Source organism: Labeo rohita, chromosome 10 (genome assembly GCF_022985175.1).
Source record: "Labeo rohita strain BAU-BD-2019 chromosome 10, IGBB_LRoh.1.0, whole genome shotgun sequence".
NCBI lineage: Eukaryota > Metazoa > Chordata > Actinopteri > Cypriniformes > Cyprinidae > Labeo > Labeo rohita.
This window is the reverse complement of record NC_066878.1, coordinates 31040880-31064162: the sequence shown is the minus strand read 5'-3', so window position 1 is coordinate 31064162 and position 23283 is coordinate 31040880. Positions and strand designations below refer to the sequence as shown.

Genomic DNA, 23283 nt, shown 5'->3' with positions numbered 1-23283 from the left:
CCTAAAATGAATAAATATAAGATGGGAGGAAAAAAATAGATTTCAATGCTTTCTTTCATAATTATGGTGTTGGGTAATTATCCTGTATATAAATTAGGGAGCCGTAAGTAATTAAGCTTTTTACTTTCACTTTCGAGATTTGCGATCGCACATACACCTTTGCGAATACGGATTCGGGCGCATCCACTAATCTATATAAAATGACTGAATTGTTCAGTGTGTTCTAAACTGCCACAGTGAAGCCACCAGAAGTGTTTGATCCGCCATCTTATTATTCCCTATCGGCAGAGAGCACCATTGACTTACAGCTAAACCGCTGACCTAAAATCACCCGATTTTAAGCGTATAAGTCACACAGGACTAGTTTTTAGGATATATGTATGTAAATTCATTTTTACTTAAAATGTTATTTGCGATGTTTATCATCTTCTAGGGCAGGATAAGTGATGTTTTGTAAGCGTTCAGGTGGGTGTGTCAGCTGCGCACTTGCCGACACAGTAAACTGATCCAACACATGCATATATGAACATCTGGTATTAGTATCTGAAAGTGATTTGAATATACAATAAATAATACAATACAAACCTCTGTTACTATATTGCTCTATGCTGTATTGAAATTCAAATCTTGGAAATAAAGCTTGACGTACAGTCATGTGAAAAAGTTAGGACACCCTATTGAATTTCATGGTTTTGTGCATCAGGACATAATAAAAAATGATCTGGTCCTTGGCAGGTCTTAAAATTTGGAAAATAAATCCTCAGATAAACATCATCACATGACATATCACACAGTGTCATTATTTAAGAAAAATACAGCCAGGAGGGAAAGACCATGTGTGAAAAACTTAGGACACCCTATGAGTCAATTGCTTGTAGATCCACTTTTAGCAGCAATAACTTGAAGCATTCATTTTCTGTGTGACTTTATCAGTCTCTCACATCGCTCTGGAGGAATTTGGACCACTCTTCTTTTCAACGTTGCTCCAGTTTATTGAGGTTTGTGGGCATTTGCTTATGCACAGCTCTCACCACAGCATTTGAGTCAGGATGAGCTCTGGACTTTGATTGGGCTATTGCAACACCTTGATTCTTTTCTTTTCAGCAATTCTGTTGTAGATTTGCTGGTGTGCTTGGGAACATCGTCCTGTTGCATGACTCAATTTTGGCCCAACTTTAGATGTCGGACAGATGCCCTCGCATTTGACTCTAGAATACTTTGATATACAGAAGAGTTCATGGCCAACTCAATGAATGTGAGGTGCCCAGGTCCTGTGGCTACAAAACAAGCCCAAAATGATCAGCCCTCCTCCAGCATGCTTATCTTTTGGTATGAGGTGTTTGTGCTGATATGCTCTTCAGGTTTTCACCAAACTTGGCACTGTGCATTATGGCCAAACATCTCCACTTCGGTCTCGTCTGTTCAGAGGACATTATTCTAGAAGACTTGTGTTTTGTTCAGATGCAACTTTGCAGACCTAAACTGTGCTGTAATGTTTTTTTTTAGACAGAAGAGGCTTTCTTCTGCCAAGCCTTCCAAACATGCCATTTTTGTCCCATATTTTTCTAATGGTATTGTCATGAACTTTATAATTTAACATGTTAACTGAGGCCTGTAGAGTCTGAGGTGTAGTTTTTGGGTTGTCTGCCATTTCTCTGAGCTTTACACAGTCTGATCTGGGGGTGAATTTTCTGGGACGTCCACTCCTGGAAGGAGAGGTGTCTGTTTTAAATGTCTTCTACTTGTGAATAAACTTCAAATTGTTTGAAAATGGCCATATTACTCTTCTCAGATTAATGGCAGCAACAAGTGCTTCTCTAAGATGATTGCTGATGTCTTACCTCCTTGGCATTGTGTTAACACACACCTGAAGGCTCCAGACCAGCAAACTGCCAAATCTTATGCTTTTATAGAAGCGCTCAGACTTGCTGATGATCAGTTCATCAAAGGTATTTGATTAGCAGTGCTTGACTGTTATTTACCCTCTTAATTCCAATGTTAACAGTAAGGGTGTCCTAACTTTGTCACACATGGCTTTTCCATTTTGGCTTTATTTTTGTTCAGTAAATAATGACGCGGCACAATTTATCATGTGTTGTTGTTCATCTGAGGTTTTATTTTTGAAATTTTAAGACCAGCCAGGGACCAGTTTTTTTTAATGATGTCCTGATACAGAAAACCATGTAATTCAATAGGGTGTCCTAACTTTTTCACATGACTGTATTTAAATCCGTAGCATATGTAACTAGTCAGCGTTATTTCTCCGAGTTATGATGTGTATATTTTGTATATTTTGTCCCTAATTGAGCAGCATCTATTTCAAACTCTTAAAGATCGCGCAGATTCTATTATATTAATGCCTTACATTATATGACTATAACACTACCTGATATTGCTCAAATTCATCAATGAAAATAGTCTGAAACAAAGTCACAGCTGAGCCGCATCTCTATTCAAACACAGCTGTTCCGTTTATGAATGAACGTTTTTAAACGAATCTGCATCATTGATTCGATTACACATTCGTAAAGAGTCACTTGCTTCATTCCTGAATGAATGATTCAGCGATTAAAAATCAGTGACTCACCGCCATCTGCTGACTGTTTTAGTTTCATTTTAGTTTCATTTTAATTTGTTCTTTTTAGTTATTTAAATCATTTGATACTTCTATATTCAAACATTTTTGCATTATTAACGTTTATTATTAACATTTATCTCAACATAATGTTATGTAGGCTGAATTAACAAACGTTTAAATCATTACCTGCTTCAAAATGATGTTAACGAAATCATTGTTGAAACATGCATTTAGCCTGTACGAATAAAAACTCTATAACAAAACAGTGATTAACTGTACAAGGCAAATTTTATGTATACAAAGCATAAATGTTTATTCAGATTTCAGAATGAGCATTTTGTCATTTGTAAACATGGTGAACGTCCGATGCTTCTCATGTTCATCTGATAAACAAATAACCGCAAATAACCGTTTTGCGACGTTTGCGTTGTGAGAATTTACAGTAAGACGTCAGATATGAAAACAATGACTTGTTAGGTGATGTTTTCTCATTAAAATCGTATAATTTCCTATTCATTAAATAGAATGTTTGCGAATACTAGGGAATAGCAATATGGCGGCGCAGTGGCTTCACTTCTCTTACGTCATGAGCAATCGTGCATCCTTCCCATAATAACAAAAGATTATAATTAATTGCCATCGCTGAAAATGGGGCAGGATGTATGTTTTTCTCCCTACATTGCTGTTGCTGTTTTTCCGACAACATCATGTTATTATTAAGCCTAGGCTATTATATTTATATTAACTAGAAAAACGATTTTTGAAATTTGTGAATCGATGCGAATCACTAGAAGACTGAATCGCGATTCAAATGTGAATCGATGAATCAAAATATTACATTATTTGGGGTAACTTTAACGTGTGGACAGGAAAAACAACCCGTGACAACAGTGTCAAAGTAGCCCAACTTGGCGACACTGCCAGAGGGTGAATAAATCATCCACAAATTAGCATTTTCGGATGAACTATTTCTATAGCCAAAATATAATTGGATTTTTGGATGAAATATGATCCAGACAAGTTCTTGACCGGCTTTGTACTTTGTTCTAGGACACTGATGAAGGCTTCATGAAGAAGACTCTTCTCATCCCTGTAAAATCAAGCATTTTGCACCAACAACTTGGGTGTTCCATGCCGGATGAGAGCATGATGACAGATGACATCCAGGTAGGACTTGCATCGCTATTGCTATTACTCATACTTACGGTTAGTACCAAGTATTAACCTCATCCCACAGCACTTCGTTTTACCCATTTTGGTCATAAAAGCATACTGTCTCTGAACCAGGAGTGGTTCTTGGGTAAAATGAGCCAGTCCATTTATAAACGCTAACAAAGTGGGCTACCAAAAATGAAGACTGACCTAAGTGTTTCCCCACATACCGAATCAATTACCTGAAGGAAACACTTTAACTAAATCCTGCGCTTTATAAACGTCCCGGGTTTAGTTTTGGAAAAACTTGCTAATGTTGGCATACGCTTTTATGTGACTGTTAAGATGTTTATGCTTTTTTTGTCCATCAGGGTGTTGCACACTCGATCGTTTAGCTTTGTCTGCACACTACATGCATTCTCCATTTGGGGAAAAAATAGATGTGCATGACATACTTAAACTTTAAAGAGTATGCACACTTGATGTTTTGCAAAAAACAATCTTTAAAGGTAGTATCAACAAAATATTTTGATTCATACACTGGTCTAAATGATCTCCTCCAAAATGGGGGCTGTGCCTTGTGGCTGATTTTTCTTTACCTCCACTCTCAGCCCATTTCATTAGTAAGCCCTTCCGGCTGATTGCAAATGACTCGACTTCTTGCATATTTACATTCAGCTCACACACACTAGGGAAGACTCGACACCTTCTCCTTTCATGAAGGAGATTTTGCCATATTTCAGTGCCACTGGAGAAAGCAGTTTTTGTTTGTCAGTAACTGATTTTAATGCAAACCAATCTGATATTCTGTGGTTAAGGCTGGTCCGTTGCGCTAATTATTAATGATATTAACCACATATCCTTATATAAGTACAGTATTTTCTTTGAAGTAGTATTTGTTTTAAACCAAATGCAAGCTTGCCCACTTTTTTATATTTTATAGTAAAGTTATATTAAGTATATTATTTTTTGTTAGATATATAATATGAACAAAATCTTTAAGAATATATAATTATTATACAATGTACTGTCTCTTTTTATTTATTTATTTTTATTTTTTTGCAAAGAAAATAGTACATTATTACTAAGTATATTGTGTAAATTATGTAAATTATTTATTTGTCATGGAAGTGTTTGTTGTATATTTTCAGTACGACTAGTAAGTAGTTTTACTGTATAAAGTCCCAATGCATTATGATAATGAGAATTTGGATGGGAATATGTTCTAAAATCTGAAGCAAAAATATCGCAGTTGTAATGTGAAAAGAAATAATATAAATTGTAAAGTATATATTTACAATGGTAGTATTTGTTGTATATTTTAATACCAAAAAAAAAATAGTGAAAACAAGGGAACATGCGCTTAAATTAGTATATTATATCATGTAAGGTATTTATTCATCATGTTAGTATTAATTGTATATTTTAAGCACAATAATAATAATAACTTGTGCTTAAATAATTTAAATAAAAGGAGTATTATATAATTTGTAAAATATTTATTCATTATGGTAGTATTAATTGTATATTTTAAGCACAAAAAAAAACTTGACAGTAAAATGTTTCAGTTCATTACGGTAATGAGAATTTAAAAGGAAACGTGCTTAAATTAAATAGTATATTATATAATTTGTGAAGTATTTATTCATCATTGTAGTATTAATTGTATATTTCAAGCAACAACAACAACAAAAAAAAAACTACATTTTAATCACTAAATAAAAAAATAAAAAAATAAATATACAGTAAAATGTCCCAGTTCATTACAGTAGTGAGAATTTAAAAGGGAACATGTGCTTAAATAATTTAAATAAAAAGAATATTATATAATTTGTAAAATATTTATTCATTATGGTAGTATTAATTGTATATTGTAAGCACAAAAAAAAAAAAAACTTGACAGTAAAATGTTTCAGTTCATTACGGTAATGAGAATTTAAAAGGAAACATGCTTAAATAAATTAAATAGTATATTATATAATTTGTAAAGTATTTATTCATCATTGTAGTATTAATTGTATGTTTCAAGCAACAACAACAAAAAAATATTTAAATCACTAAATAAATAAATAAATAAATATACAGTAAAATGTCCCAGTTCATTACAGTAATGAGAATTTAAAAGGGAACATGTGCCTAAATAAGTTAATTAAATACTATATTATATAATTTGCAAAGTATTTATTCATTATGGTACTATTAATTGTATAGTTTAACCACTAAATAAATAAATAAATAAATTTTACAGTAAAATGTCCCAGTTCATTACGGTAATGAGAATTTAAAGGGGAACATGTGCTTAAATAAGTTAAATAGAATATTATATAATTTGTAAAATATTTATTCATCATCTTATTTTTTCATCCGTTTGCTTTTGAGCTGAAATGCATGTGAGAATGATCAATTTCTGATGAATTACTGATACACAAAAAAGGCCAGTATTTTGTACAACGATACCAGCTCAACATCAGCATCTCCTTTGTTCACTCCCCAACATTCAAAGTCTAGCGTGCAGTCGTGCCACAGCGCACGTCACCTGACATGCCCTGCATAAAAGAACATTTAGAAAACTTGACCTTGGTAAAGACTGTTCGCCAGCAAGCAGTAGCTTGCAGGCTACAAGAAAGCCTCTTTTTTTTCCCCATTGTTGAGGAAAGGAAAAAAAAAAATCCAGAAAAGATCTGTGAAAGATTAGAGAAACCAGGACTGCTTTTTTCTTTTTTGTGGCATCCTGTTTTGAGTGGTGGAATTCTTTTAGGGAGTGAATAAATGCCTCACTCAACAAAAATCTATCAGGGTTAACCCTTTCAGTACCACACACCTGACATCCGCGGAGCTGTGCTCAGTGTTTCTCTTTGTCTATGAGCACCTGTACATAAAGGGGTCGTAACTTCAGTAAACAAGGGCAGCTGGCATTATGGTGTCTTTGTAGGAAGTAGAATGTGCTTCGTAACTGCTTCCAAGATTATTTATTGTTCAAAATTTAACCAAAATAAAGTCTAAAATGTATATGATGCTAAAAATTCAGCTTTGAAATCACAGGAATAAATTACACTTTAAAATACATTCAAATAGATTCAGTTATTTTCAAATGGATATATAAGATTTTTTTATTAGCTCATTCATTCATTCATTCATTCATTCATTCATTCATTCATTCATTTATTCACTACAGTTCAAAATTGTGGGGTCAATAATTTTGTTTTATGTTTTAGAACAGCATCTTTTGTTAAATTATAAATGTCTTTACTGTCACTTTTGATTAATTTCATGCGTCCTTGCTGAATAAAACAATTAATTTTTATTTCTTATTGAAATTATATAAGACATTATATATGTACACAATGTAGAATTTTGTTTAGATTTTATTTAATATATAGTGTATAATATATACATTTTATATGTAATCACACACAAGAATATTCATTCAAAATCATTAATAGTAATAAATTAAGGCTAAATGGGGTCAAAAAATATGATAGATTTTATTAATATAATTAATAATAATAATAATAATAATAAATATAGTATTATTGTTGTTGTTGTTGTTGTTGTTACCAGTAATATATATTTCATTGTTACCAATAATAATATATTAAGAATATGTTCTTGTTAACATTATTATTATTATTATTATTATTATTATTATTATTGCATCATTCAAAATCATTATAGTAATAAATTACATTAAAGTTATATGGGGTGAAATAATTATATTAATTTTATTATTATTGTTGTTGTTGTTGTTGTTACCAAAAATATATACTTTATTGTTACCAATAATAATATATTAAGAATATGCTCTTGTTGATATATTATATTATATTATTATTATTATTATTATTATTATTATTACTATTGTCATCATTCAAAATCATTAATAGTCATAAATTACATAAAATTTATATGGGGTGAAATAAATATGAGAATTTTTTATTTTTATTTTTTTTATTATTATTATTGCTGTTGTTGTTGTTATTACCAATAATCTATATTTTATTGTTACCAATAATACTATATTAAGAATATATTCTTGTTAACATTAACATTATTATTATTATTATTATTATTATTATTATTATTATTAATAATAATAATAAATTGAATTAAAGCTGGGGTGAAATAAATATGATACATTTATTATTATTATTATTATTGTTGTTGTTGTTGTTGTTGTTGTTGTTGTTACCAATAGTATATGTTTTATTGTTACCAATAATAATATATTAAGAATATGTTTATTATCATTATTATTATTATTATTATTGTCATTCAAAATCACTAATAGTAATCAATTACATTAAAGCTATATGGGGTGAAATAAATATGATAAATGATAATTATTATATAATCAATGCAATGCAATATAATAAGAACACACACACACATATAAGATTTAGACTACATACAGTGATTTTAAATTGTTTCTTCCAATAATTCAGCAAAAAATGTTTTTGTTACATTGTTTATTTTCATTGCAAGTCACGTCTGTGCGGTTAAATGCATTTTTTTTTTCTGTATTCAGCATTGTTTTTCCATTTTCTAACAGACTCTCTTGTTTTTTGGGGTCTCACTCACCCACTAGAGTCTCTCATAACTGCTATATAACCACATTTAAGAAGCAATCTTTATTTGTTCCCCAAGAGATGCATGCTGAAGCAAAAGGTATTTTAATCCTTTAAGTGCGAAGAATGTAAACGGAATTACTAGGATAATTAAACCCATAATTAGGGCTTATTTAGGTTAATGAAAGAGCCCATCCTTCATCATCCTCTGAAATTACCCCGCCAAGCGCTGGTATTCAGGTAGGCGAAGGGAGCGACTCTGCTATTGCGCGTCCAGTATTGATCTTCTTTTTGACAGTGAAAAACGGCGCGCGTATAAAGTGTATACCTGAGCTCACGGCTCTGTTAGATCTCTTTAGATGATGCTATTTAAAGCGTCTGCTGCAACGTGCCACGCAGCCCTTTGCTTTCCCTGCGTGTTTGTGGAGTTGAACAGGTGCCGTCGTTTAGCGCTCGCACCGTTACGTCTGTACACCTGCTTGAACGTAAACACGGCAGCGTTTGAATGACAACAAACGGCGGCGGATGCCAGAAGTTGTTGCTAGAAACACATTTCAAAGTTAATAAACGCCCCTTTTTGAACTTGACCTTTTGAAAATTTTAAGCGGTGTGCGCGAACAGCAGCTGAACTTTTGTCCTTTATTTGAATTCCAAATGCAGCTGAAGAGTCAGTTATGCAAAGGTTGAATGAGAGCTGTGAATAATCGTTTCGCTAAACGAGTTCCTGCCACTGCGGACCTAGAATTTAATGCGTTTTCGTCTCGCATGTTTGCGCTCTTTTAACTTGTCATCCCACACATTATTGTACAGCCTCTAGGTGAGGTGTTTTACCTTTCTGGAAAAAGCCTGACGTCATTGTTTATTTGACCTGCCTTCCCTCTTTCCAGAGTCTTTCATTCCTGACAGACGTCGGATGTGAAACAGTAGTAGTGTGTCTCTCAAGACTGCGCTTGTATGGGAGGGTGGAGATGTTATCGTGAAGGCATGGATGCGTGAACAATCCTTGAGCCTGCATTGAAGCTGCCAGGGATCCAGACACCGCCGCTGCTGATCCAACTCGTCGCTCAGACACTATCACTAATTAAACCTGCGCCTATCAGTGTGGGACAGAGTGATGTCATAGAGTCTCAAAGCCGCCTCCGTGTGACAGAAATCACATCACACGTGCCATTTAGGAGTGCTAATTTCTTTAATCATATACTCGTTCTATTATAATCAAGCAATTGTTTTGTAAAGTAGAGGCCTACACACTAATAAAAAAGTAACTACACTGAAGGGTGCAATATCGTTTAAATGTTTATAATATTAAAAAAGTATTATTATAACTCTAGTAGTTGTTGTTATTATTTATATTTTATATATATATATATATATTTCGAAGATATTGCACTCTTATGTTGCTTCAATGCATTTAGCTACTATTTATATGACTTATTAATTTGAATATTTATTTATTGTAATCATTGTTATTTTAAAGTGTGTATAAAACAATATAATATTAAATTATATTGATATTATTATTTATATTAATAATATATAATATTGTAATCATTTTTATTTTAGATTTTTATATATTTTTTAAAAATATACAGCCATCCTATAGCATTAATAATACTAATAATGTAACAAAAATATATTATTAATATTGATAATATAAATATATTTTATAGATAGTAATATTAGATAGTAGATAGTAGTATTATATTATATTATATTATATTATATTGGTAGTCATAATAATAATTATAATAAACAAATTATAAAAAATGAATATTTTTAATAATATTTTTTGTTATTTTATTATTATTATTACTAATAATAATAGTAACAATAATATATGATTAATATTATTGGTAACAATAAATTTATATTATTGGTAGTAATATATATTATATAATATTATATTATAATAATAGTAAGAATAATAATAATAAAAATTATTTTTATTATTATTAGCAGTATTATTATTGTTATTATGATTAATAATAATAGCAACAATAATATATTATTAATATATTATTATTGGTAATGTAATAATATTGTATTATATTATATTATATTATATTATATTATATTATATTATATTATATTATATTATATTATATTATATTATATTGGTGGTAATAATAATGATAATAATAACAACAATAATATATTATTAATATATTATTATTGGTAATGAAATATAAATTATTGGTAGTAATATTATATTATGTTATATATATATTATATTATATTATATTGGTGGTAATAATAGTAATATAAATAAAGAACTATAATAACAATAGTAATTATATTAATATTATGAATAATAATTATATAATATTTATTATATTATCTTATATTCTTATATATATTTAAATATTTATGTAGTAATGTAGTAAGTTCTACATTGAAGCTAAATAGGGTGAAATATCAATATAATTAAATATAATTTTATATTCAAATATAAAAATAACATTAATAATAATAATAAAAATATGTAACTTTATATAAATAATATTATATAAAACATATGATATAATAATATTATATAAAAACTTTCAGTTTTTTTCAATAACATGGCATAAAACATTAAGGGTTTCATGCAAAATCCTGCACCAAGACTTGAATCACCAAATTGTTTCTTTGTGAATTGGTTGATTTACATCATCTTTACAATTGTCCAATTTAACTGATTTACTAAACCAAATCTAAGCTTCCAAACTATGACATAAAACAGCAACATAGCCTATTTTCGTTACATGGCTACTTGTCAGTAATAGTAGCTTGTTGTTGGTGAAGCTATGTTGTGATGTCTACACAATGTAGTTACAGTAAGCTACTTGTGCTGCTGTATTTAGCTCTAGTTAGTCCTTAGTAATGGTTATGAACTCCTCCCGAGTATAACAGCATTCCTTCCTGTTTATCTGTGTTTGTGCAAGTTGCAGCGCCCTAAACCTTTATTCCACATTCTGACAGCCAATTAATCACCAGGGGTTGCAGGACGAGAAAGAGCGGGAAAATCCAGTGCGCGGCGCCTGAAAGAGAGGTAACCTTGGTAAACAGTCTGCACAACATTTGTGCATGTGGACCCGCTCGAGGGTCCTGCGCACGATGCCATTACTCATGTTCCACAACACAAAGGGGGGAGTGTACAAACTCTCTCAACATGTCAACAACATCCTATGAATGAAGGATGCAAGAGGAAAGCAAAAAGGTAAACACGTGTTGTTGCTCACGCGGGCTGCTGAGGAGATCTCGTTTTCATCAAGTTATAAGAAGAAGAATGAGATCACATGGTGGTCGATGAATCACTCGCGTATGTGTTTGGCTTTGGGTTTAGTATCACAGCTCAGGGTTTGTGGCAGGTCTGCACATGTACCATTGATCAGATATGTGATATGACTCCATACATGACTTCTTTTATGTGGAAAACTGGTTACTTTTTTTTGAAGAAGATCACTGAAGCAGTGTAAACAGAATTCACATTTATGTAACAAGATGTCATATCAGTTGTATATGAATAGAATGAAAATGTATTCATTCATTTAAAGGTGACATATCGTGAAAATCTGTCTTTTTCCTTGTTTAATCGGTGCTGTAATCGGGTCCCCAGTGCATCTACCAACACAGAAAATGTGAAAAAGGACAGTCCAGTAACTGTTTTGTTAAGCCTTTTTGTGCAAGCATGTTAAAGAACACGCCGCTCAGATTTTGCTCCACCTATGATATATAAAGGGGATCTTATTATAATATTACTGCCCCTTAATCTGCACGTTTCCATTCATGGCACCGTCATTTTGTTTTTGCAAGCATCAACGGTGTACCTGTTCTTACGTCATAGCAAAGGTTTTAGCAAAGCATCATCTGAAAGCTGATAAATAAATTAGCTTTCCATTGATGTATGGTTTGTTAGGATAGAACAATATTTGGTCGAGATACAACTATTTCAGTATATGGAATCTGAGGGTGCAAAAAAATCTAAATATTGAGAAAATTGCCTTCAAAGTTGTCCAAATTAAGTTCTTTGCAATGCATATTACTAATCAAAAATTAAGTTTTGATATATTTACAGTAAGGAATTTACAAAATATCTTCATGGAACATGATCTTTACTTTTGGTTTTTTGGCATAAAAGAAAAATCTATAATTTTGACCCATACAGTGTATTTTTGGCTATTGCTACAAATATACCCCAGCGACTTAAGACTGGTTTTATGGTCCAGGGTCACATTTAGAGTCTGAGCCTCAGAGGAGACAAGAAAGCAGTGGATTTATTGATTTGTTTACTGTATATTATGCTGCTGCAACACAGATCTAATATAAACATGCGATTTCTATCCCGGGTGTTTACCTTCACAGAACCAGAACTATTTGTATCCTTTTAACATAAATTTGTGTGTATTTGACAATTTAAGCGCAATAAGACATGAAAAAGAACCTAGTTTAGTACTCACATGCCATGTAAGCAGCCGCTTTCTGTGCGTGTGTGCTCTAAAAAGTTTATACTAATATGGTTTAAACCGCATGATTTAAGCGCGATAGATGTGATAATCAAAACCAAAGAGATGTTTTTTTAGCAGAGTATATGGGTTGCGAGCTTTAAAGGCACAGCCCTATTCTGGAAAAGTGGGCAGGGAGCAGCAGCTCATTTGCATTTGAAGAGACATGTATGAAAACAGCGTGTTTCTGCTTCCACTCAAAACAGGCATTTTCAAAATTATATAATAACTGATCTGTGGGTTATTTTGAACTGAAACCTCAGACACATTCTGGGGACACCTGAAACTTAAGGGAGAAGTCTACTTCCAGAACAACAATTTACAAATTATTACTCACCCCCTTGTCATCCAAGATGTTTATGTCTTTCTTTCTTCAGTCATAAAGAAATTATGCTTTTTTTGAGAAAAACATTTCAGCATTTTTCTTCATATAGTGAACTGGTATGGTGCCCCGATTTTGAACTTCTAAAATGCAGCTTAAACGATTCCAAATGCAGTTGTGGCTGAGAAAGAAGGGTCTTATGTAGTGTAACACTCGGTTATTTTAATAAAAATAATACAATTTATATACTTTTTAATGCCAAATGCTCGTCTTGTCTTTGCCCCCGCCACCCCACCAAATTTTAAAACTTGATTTGAGTCACAGACCACTTTTATAGTTATTTATTTATTTATTTTTTTTATTTTAGAACTTGACTTGAGTTATATGGAGCTCTTTTATAGATAATTTTTTATATATAATTTTTCAAATTAATATTGTGAAATATTATTAGAATTTCAATGAACTGTTTTGTATTTGAATATATTTTGAAATGTAATTTGTTCTTGTGATGCAAAGCTGAATTTTCAGCATCATTACTCCAATCTTCAGTGTCACATGATCCTTAAGAAATCATTCTAATATGCTGAATTGAGTACGAGACACGTTTATTTTATCAATGTTTGAAAACACTTGTGCTGCTTAATTTTTTAGAAAAAAGCATACATTTTTTTAAAATTCTGTGATGAATTGAAAGTTAAAAATAACTTTTATTTATTAAACAGAAATCTTCTGTAAGAATATAAATGTCTTTACTTTCACTTTTTTGTTATCAATGTAATCCTCTTTGCTAAATTAAAATGTTAATTTCTTTTAAAAAATATCTGGCCTCAAATTATGTGCACAGCGACGAGAATTCAAGACATTCTTATACATTACTTTTGTATTCTATGGATGGAAATAATTTGATTATGAGTTTGGAACGAGAGAGTGATTGAACTAATCCTTAGTATGTTGTCTCAAAATTTGACTTGATATTCATTTATATCAATTCTCATGCTTTTTTGTTGCATTTATGGCTACATCTTTGTTATTAAATGGCATGAGCCTCTCTCACTTTCTCCCCGTTTCTCTCTGTCTTGTTTTCTAGGCAAACGTTGAGGATGAAACGGCTGGAGTTCAGGCAGTATGTGAAATTCACGCTGTGCTGCGCTATGAATACCACGTTCTGTATTCTTGCAGCTATCAGATCCCCGTCCTCTATTTCAGAGCCTCCACGTTAGGTACACGACATTCTCTCTCGCTGCATTTCTATCATTAAACCGCACAGTCTTGTTTATATGCTGTCTGCTTCCCTTATCAGTGTGTGTATTTCAGAACCCTCGGTGTTCTGCTTTCTCAAAGTCTGGTTTTATGTGTGCTGCAAAAACAGACTCAACATTTACTCTGAGATCCCATCTCGACAGCAGTGTTTGAGTTTTGAGAAAGCAGGCGGCACCGTGACTCGCGTCTGCGCTCAACAAAGTTTGACTTTGTGCTGTAAATACATTAATAGCCACCATGTAAACATTTTCGGAGCTGTTATTGAGCAAGTTAACAAATACGCACATGCAAGACTGATCCATTTGAAAGTGATTGTTCATATGGGCTGTAATCAGAAAACCTCTTTCTCCATCGCAGATGGGCGACCCCTGTCTCTCGAGGAGGTGTGGAGCAACGTTCATTCGAACTATAGACAGAGACTACGGCATGGACCCTGGGACACGCTGACCCAACAGGTAACCTGTGTGTGACATCATGAGTGGAATGTATTTATTGAAGAGTCTTCATGTTGTTTCTGAGGTGTCATTCTAGTCAAAGCTGCAGATGGAACACGCTCGAACCACCTAAAATGGTTCATAGGCACATTGCGTTATTGCAGGTGACAGTTGCTTTCTCAAAATCAACATTCCATTGTGATTGGTCACTTTGCAGTTTCTAGACTTGAACAGCACATTGTTATTTTTTATTGTTTTTGGAGTGTCTATTTACATTAAGTGCAAATAGCCTGCCTTGTTGGCAGAGGCTATTTACACTAACTCTGCCCACCAACTTGTGATTGTGCTAGTCAACACTACAACAGACAATTGTTAAACATCAGCTCCAGTGGCGCAGATGGTAAAGAGCATGTCGTGTCGTAAACCCGGGTTCGAATCCGCCTGTTGGCAAGCGTTCTTTTTCTCCCTTGTCAAATTTCATAGCATATCAGAAAGTCATTTATTTTCAATAAAATGAAGGAAATAATCGAACAGTTGAAAATAAAGTATCGGGTAGGGTAGGTGTAGGGAGGGCTATTTAATAATTTGAATTAAAACTATAATTTACACTCAATACGTTATTATTGCATACTGTTTTATACTGTGCTACAATATTGAGGTGTAGATAATTTCCTCTGTTTGCAAAAAGTATTATAAAAAGCAGAAAATCCTACTATTTTACCATAGTGTAAATCAGTGGCGATTTCTTTAAGACTGCAAGGGAAGCTCAGCTTCCCCTATAATGTCACAAAATTAATGGTCAAATTATGTACTATTGTATTAACATTTTATTGACTAAAATGCGTTAGAAAACGTTCATCTCAAAGACGAGTTCGTTCAGAATCAGTTAGATATAGCAGGTCGGCTGACTTGATTTTCTTCTCATACATTCCCGTAGCGTCACAGTGCATTTCCCCGTTGAAGCCCAGCGTCCATTGACTTCAATGCGGCTGCTTTGAACGTTTTTTCAGTGCTTTGAAACTAGACGGTCATTGGATAAACGCTGCGATTATGTCCCGCCCACGGACGCTCAGCGTCTCTGGGGGTGAATGAGGAGCAAATGAGGAGTGGGCTGGCCTGGACTCCGAGCTTCTGCGTGATGATTGGAGGGTCTGTCGAAAGATTGCATCTCCTTTTGACTGACAGCGATTTTGTACTATAAGGAATCGCTGAAGCTATTCGCGCTCAGTCCCATCGCGGATTTCTCAAGTTCAGTCGAAATAAAAACTGCTGCAACCTATTTCTTTATATTTGCTTGGCGAAATTGCTTGATTTTCATCATACATTTCACACAATTATACACCACATTCCTTGTTTCACTTTTACAGAGTTTAATATTTTTTTAGATCGTTCATTCATTCATTCATGTTAATATTTAATGTAGTAATCAATATATATATATAGATTACTACATTAAATATTAACATGGAGGATGACTATAAATTTATATATATATATATATATATATATATATATATATATATATAGTAATCTTGAAAAATTTTAACATAACATAATGAAACCTTATATTTCTATTAAAATATTTTATAAATAAATAAATAAATCTCCATAATAACCTTATTTAAATTGCAAAATATTTATACTATATAGTAGCATCTGACTAAAAGAAAAAATACATCATATTTTGCATAATAAAACTAAAGCTTTTTTTTTTTTTTTTACGATTGTTTGCATTGTGACTCACTTATGACAATAAGGCACATTCTTGTGAATAAATAAATAGACAATTTTATGATGTAGACCGAAAATGAGCTTCCCCTATTTGACAGACCAGTAGCCGCCACTGGTGTAAATAGAATCTATAGCTATTTGCACTTAGTGCAAATAGAACCCACTGGTCTTTGTACTTAGTGTAAATAGCATCTATCGCTATTTGCAAAATCGCACCCAGGCTCACCGCCACCTGGTGGCTTTGGGAAAACAGTGAACGGTGAGAAATATGCCTTCAAAGTCATAAATATAGAAGGAATATGTAAGTCATTTATATGTGCCAAAATTCCTGCAGCCAGCTGGTGGCGCTATGACTATAACTGAATGTTGGCATGTAGATGTCTTCAAGCCAGGACCTATTTTATCAAACATGTGAAGTTTGGTGCAGATTGAACATTGTATGTTTGAGTTAGTGCAAAGCATGAAGTATCCTGTTGCCAACAGGTGGCGCTATGATTATAACTGGATATTGGCCTTTAGATGTGTTCAGGCCAGGATTCTTATAGAATGTGTAAAGTTTGGGGCAGATCAGACATTGTATAGCTGAGTTACAATTAGGGATGCACGATATTATCGGACTGATATCGGAATCGGCCGATAATGACTTCAAATGTAAATATCGGCATCGGCCCGATATGAAACATTATGCCGATATGTTTTGCCGATAAGATGAATATGTTAACTCACATGTGCTAAGGGTGTGCTAGGGATTAGATCATGTCAGCAGTGTGGCTCATTCTTGAAGCAAAGTTTTGACTGAATGAGGAGTAGATTCACTGTTTTGGATCGCTGCATTTAAACTGAGAATACACATACAGAATGATGCATAGCAATAGCACGTGCAGTGGCAGCAGCGGCTATAGGAGAAAACGCGGAACGTTGTTCCATTTGGGATAATTTACTGTTGCCTGTTTCATATCCAGTCACTAGATCGCTAAATGCACATTTTAAATGGTTTTATGGTGCTCTTTGTTGTATTTTGAAACCCAATGGCTGTGTTTGCACATGACATGATCTGCATTTAAAATAAAAAGTAATTACGGCGCGCGGTCAGTGAATTCTCTTTCTTCGGCGGCGCAACGGCAAAACACACTGTTGCTCATATGAAACATTTTTCGTGAATATGACACAAGTGAGGTACAAAGCATTCTTTATAAGTTAAACAATTGGTTAGCAGGCAAATGTTAGTAGCGACCATACTTTTGGATTCATGCCGTTCGAGCCAATACATTTAAAGCCATAAGCGGCTGTGTGTCCTGTTTTCCCGGTTGGTCACGAATTGCCACAAACTTAATAATATTTATAGTTTCTTTTCACAAATCATCACCGTCTCACCCTTTAATTTCGCAGGTTTGTTTTCTTGGCATTTACTTTTAATCCATGTTGTCGGATCATTTATGCGGGTAAACTGCGTGTGGGAAATAAAAGATTTCGTGGCAATAAATTAAGAATTCGTTAATACGACTTTTTAATTCGTTCCCTTATTTTACAAATTAATAAATTAATAAAACGTAGGAACGAATTAACAAGTTGTAGGAAATAATTATGTTCGTGTCCTGCAGCCCTGTCAGAGCGAAGTGCACCATATAAAATAATTAGAAATTATAATTAAACATGACTTAGTGACTACATTTCTATTACTTTCTTTCCATGTTGAATGCCTTTGTATTGCAGGGCTCTAGACTGATCAAAACTGTCACTTTTTTTTTTTTTTTTTTTTTTAAATGTGCAAGTTAAAATTTGACATGGTCGCACTGCTCCATACAGCGCGGGTTACAGAGTTACAAAGCCGTGGCATATTCAGGATTTCACTGATCACGCGAAGAGTAGTTTTCGTTGTGAGCGCTTCGGGTGTAGAGCCTGGTTTGTATTTGTAGTGTCAGCAAGAGCCAGGTGGTGACGGCAAAAAGGACGCGACTATTCTGGAAAGATTGCGGACGGAGGATTTGGTTTTCGAGTAGGGTAAAAGACCGCTTGTTAAACCAGAGAAGGTAAACATGTTGGTATTCTTGTGCAAAAAAGGTGTACTGTTTTGCCAGTTGGTCACGAATTGCGACATAACTTAATATTTTTATTTTCCCAAATCCTCACCGTCTCACCCTTTAATTTCTTAGGTTTATTTTCTTGTCATTCACTTTTAATCCATGTTTTCGTATCTCTTACTGTGATAAATTGCGGGTGGGAAATAAAATATTTTGTGGGAATAAATTAACAATTCGTTAATACTACATATTAATTCGTTCCCTCATTTTACAAATTAATAAATTAATAAATCATAGGAACGAATTAAGAAATTGTAGCAATGAATTATGTCCTGTTCATGTCCCGCAAAGCACCCTCACAGTCACCCAGTTTAGTTCTACTTTTCTGTTTTCGTTTTGAAATGTTGTATTCAGATTGCAAAATCGAAAGTGAAAGCATCCGAAGTTCGGCTTATAACATAGCAAAAGTGAACTTAATTTACAAAATTCAGATCATAAATAATGCTAGTCTACTGATGAAAAAGAAGGGATTGAATGTAAACCACTCATTACTATTTATTTAATCCTAACAAATAAGTTATTGTTAAAAACTAACTTTCCAAATAAAATGATATATATTGGTATCGGTATCGGTATCGGCCAAAATGAGATGAAAAAATATCGGCATATCGGATATCGGCAAAAATCCAATATCGTGCATCTCTAGTTACAATAATTTTTCCCGTGGCGAAACATTGAACTTTGTCAGACCGCCACGGACATGCCCTTTAACGAAAACTCAGGATCTTCACAATTTAACATCGCAAAAGGCTTTAGATTACACTGACCAAACATAATGATGTCATTAAATCTCTATGAGGAGTTTGTTATAGCGTAAAACATGCCACTTCTGTTGCCAGCAGGTGGAGTTATGACTGCATGGGCTTGTGTTTAGGACAGGACTCTGATCAAACATGTGAAGTTTGAGGCAGATCGGACATTGTATGCCTGAACTTCCTTTTTCATGGCGAAACAGCAAAGTTTGTCAGGCCGCCACAAGCACACCCTTTAAACGAAAACTCAAGATCTTTGCAATTTAACATCACAAAGCGCTTTAGATTACATTGAACAAATTTGGTGTTGATCTGTTTAAATCTCTACGAAGAGTTGGTTTAAATACAATGCCTAAAAATGGCAAAAACGGCAGAAATCTTATATAGAAAATTTAAAACAACAGACTTCCTGTTGGGTTTCGGGCTTCATTCTGGGGGACTTTTTTGTAGGTATTGGTGTGTTACATGTGTACTTTGTTGAAATTTTATAGGTGGCACTATCAAGCCATTTTGCCACAGCCACTTCTGAAACCTATATCAGATGTAAATTTTCACCACTTTTGGCACGTGTGCAAAGTTTCATGAGTTTTCGAGCATGTTCAAGCCTTCAAAAATGTGATTCATTTTGGAGAAGAAGAAGAAACTGTTATTTCTGCAATTTCAATAGGGTCCTCGCACCAACCATTACATTTTAATGTGCTGATTTATTAATGTCAAATCATTGATTTCAGATTTACTCTGACTTAAACGTCATGTAAAATTAAATTAAATTACTACGGTGGCGTTTACACTGTCATTAAAGGGAACCCCAGATATTAGGATTAATATAACATAAATTATGTCTTTTACTGAAATATCTAGTAGATATTTCGTTTTATATATATTTTGAACTATGGGGGGGGACCATTATTTCAATGAGGTGAAATAGTTGCACTCGATGAGCTACTGGTGCTACCTGTTGCTGTTTTTACCACAACACAACTCGGAAAATGTCAAATGCTGTACCATCGTTTTTTCCCCCCCCACAAGGAGTCTAAATGCTAAATCTGTGCTGAGAAACTCCTTCAGTGGCTGCGGCGTCATGACAAGCGTCAGCATGTTTACATTCTGCCAGGATGGCATCTAGCGTTTCTTGTCTCGTTCGTAAGCTCAGTAGCTGTGGTCTACTAAAAGCCTCAAAGGCATCAGGGCTAAAGTGGAGAGAATAAAGACATGTGTCTTTAGGAAGTTTTATTCGTTGTAGGGGATCTACAGAAGTCAATTTAGCTCAAAGGGAATCATTTAAGATTGAACAGAATCTCCATTTTGCAGCGGATCAGTGAATCTGCCAGTGATTCATTGAGTGAGCCGTATAACATCAATTCTGTACTGGATACTAATATCCAAAATATAGTGAAAACACTATTTATTAGCACGGTAACAAGGTCGGCAGTTTAAGACATTAATTTATAAGCACAAAACACAAGATACTTCTCTTTTCATTATGAATAGGAGTTTATTGGATAAACCTAAGACATATACACTAATCTAACACATAAACGCGCATTCACACATTCATACAAGTTGCAGAAAGAGAGAGATGAGGAAAGAATGAGTTTAGAAGAGTGAAAATGTGAAATCCCAAGTTTATAGCATAAGTATATGCAATTGCTTACACCTGAACAACCATCAATCATTTAATTAACCCTCGCATTGAGTTCCTCAATGAGGTTATTAAACTTTATATTAAATGCACCAGTTCAGCTAGAATCTGGAGGTTGTACTTGCGTTGCCTTTGTGTTAAGGGGTTTCCTTTGATGACATCCTTGCAGAAAGGGGTTCCCCAAGGTTGCTGATTGGTTGGAAGTCCATGGTCGTTGGAAGTGATGTCTTGGGCGTTGGCTGGAGGATGGAGTCGTGTACGCTGGTTGAAGTTTTGAGGCGGGCACGAAGACACGGGCACGGCGGCAAAACTTAACTTAGAACACGAAACTCTCAACGGAAAGAAAAGATTAAAGTAAAAGAAGGAAATGTGACGATCTCCTCATGTTTTCGTTTAGAGGAGTGGCTGGTGTGCAAGCCAGGAAACGTTCAAAGAACGCAAAAAGCAGCGGCAAAAATGATGGCTAAGAGCATGGCTAGGAGCGATGGCCCAATGCACAAACTAAAAGCAAAATTTGATGGTGTCCCGTGGTTTTAAACTCAGTTTTGGACACATCCCAAAATGGTGTCTTGACCAATTAGATGTTTTCTTAACTCGGGATATTGCTATGTTTCTCCTCCCGAAACATAAATCAGCATGTTATCTTATCAGTCACATGGTCAGAATTTTCCCGCTCTTGCAGAGTATAATTTGGCCATGATTCCTATAACATGAATACAACGCATTTGACAATGAATTGATCGGTGGAAACATTCAAAGCATGAATTTTCAAACCCATACATACCAAACATGAATATAAACCCTTAAGCTATTCAATAGTTATTAAAAAGGACATACACAATGAGTGATTAGAACATAACAGACAAATGTGTGGGTAACATACATAGTAGGGAGTTATGCAATGGTCTGATGTTCATTCATAAGTCCTTTTAAGCATCATTTTGGTGCATATTTAGGTAAAAGGGACAGTCTCTCTGTCATTCGGTGAACTAAGGGCATGTTCCGAGGAACAAAGGAATTTAGAAGGAACTCGGTCTGGTTCTTGTCTTGGGTGGGGGAGCACCACCCAACAAAGTTTCCTCATGTGATGGTCCTGATGTGCTGTATCTTTGACCATTAATCTTTGGTTTCTTGCCCCAGTATTGACAATCTCCTTTCTGAGTTGGGATTATCAATAATTGTGTTCTTTTGTTTTAATGTTGCAAGTTGTTTAAAGCTGTGAAGGTTGGTTGGTTAGGCTTACTTCAGGCTGGCTGGCGCCAGGGTATCCTGGACAGATTTATGATGTGGTCCTGGGCCTCTTTGTGGAATTTGGCTCTTTGGTTTCAACCAAATGTTCTGATCAAATCTTCCATTTGTCTGATTCGATCTGATACCCTGCATCGTCCGCAGGCATCTTCCCATTCTTTTCAACTCTTCTTATCGCTAGGAAAGCTGTGAACACTTACATTACTTACATAGAGCTTGTAGCTCTACGACTGAAAATTACAACCAAAAACTGCACAATGTGGCATCGTGTTAGCATTTTATTTTCCAAGTCATGTATTCTGAGTTGTGTTGTGGTAAAAATGGAAACGGGTAGCCAGTGGCGGCTTGTGGGTTTTAAAATAGAGGAGGCACACTAATTGTATTGGTCTGGGGATCCCTGCCGATTATTATTATTATTTGCTTAACCACTTTAAAATGGCTTTTTTTGTTGCTTTTAGTCAGGAAAAAACTTTCTTAACATGTTTCCTTATGCAGTACATGTAAGTTCATAAGTTTTACTTGCTAATGCGAAAATTCTATGCATCAAAACCTGCAGCCTAACTGTGATTGGTTAGTTTGTATGTCAATCAGACGGCTGTTCCTGTCCTAGTGGGCGGTTCTTGGCGAGAATGAGCTGTGATATAGATCAGACTTTACGCCAGTAGCTGGCATTCCCTTTTCGTAGATCTCCTGGAGTGTTTGGAAAAACTGACTCCGGCTGTTTGCTGCTGCTCTGCTTCAGGCTGTGAGGGATACAGAGCAGTAGGCGTGATTACTGAGAGATACTGAATGGATGGAGAGAGTAGAAAAATAGATGCAGAAAAAGGCTGATTAGAGGCAGTGTAGGATATTAGAGGAGAGGGACGGCGGTAATAGCAGAGGGAGAGACTCGGAAAGGGTTGAGGGTCTCTCGGTTCTCTGGAGATGGAACACTGCCGCATCTGACGCAGGTAAACATGAGTGACTCACATCAAGGCCTTACGAGCAGTGACGCCAATGGACTCTCTCTCTCTTTATCTCTCGCTTGGTCGCTC

General features: G+C 34.3%; 1 protein-coding gene across 2 annotated transcripts in view; it reads left to right on the top strand.

Annotated features, from left to right (window-relative positions):
* Positions 1-23283, top strand: part of atg10 (ATG10 autophagy related 10 homolog (S. cerevisiae)) — a 43634-nt gene that overhangs the window by 7728 nt on the left and 12623 nt on the right. For both annotated transcript variants that reach the window (XM_051120357.1, XM_051120355.1), the window contains exons 3-5: positions 3629-3745; positions 14189-14321; positions 14719-14816. In XM_051120357.1, the coding sequence (XP_050976314.1) occupies positions 3629-3745; positions 14189-14321; positions 14719-14816 (348 nt within the window). The remainder of the gene's footprint in view (positions 1-3628; positions 3746-14188; positions 14322-14718; positions 14817-23283) is intronic.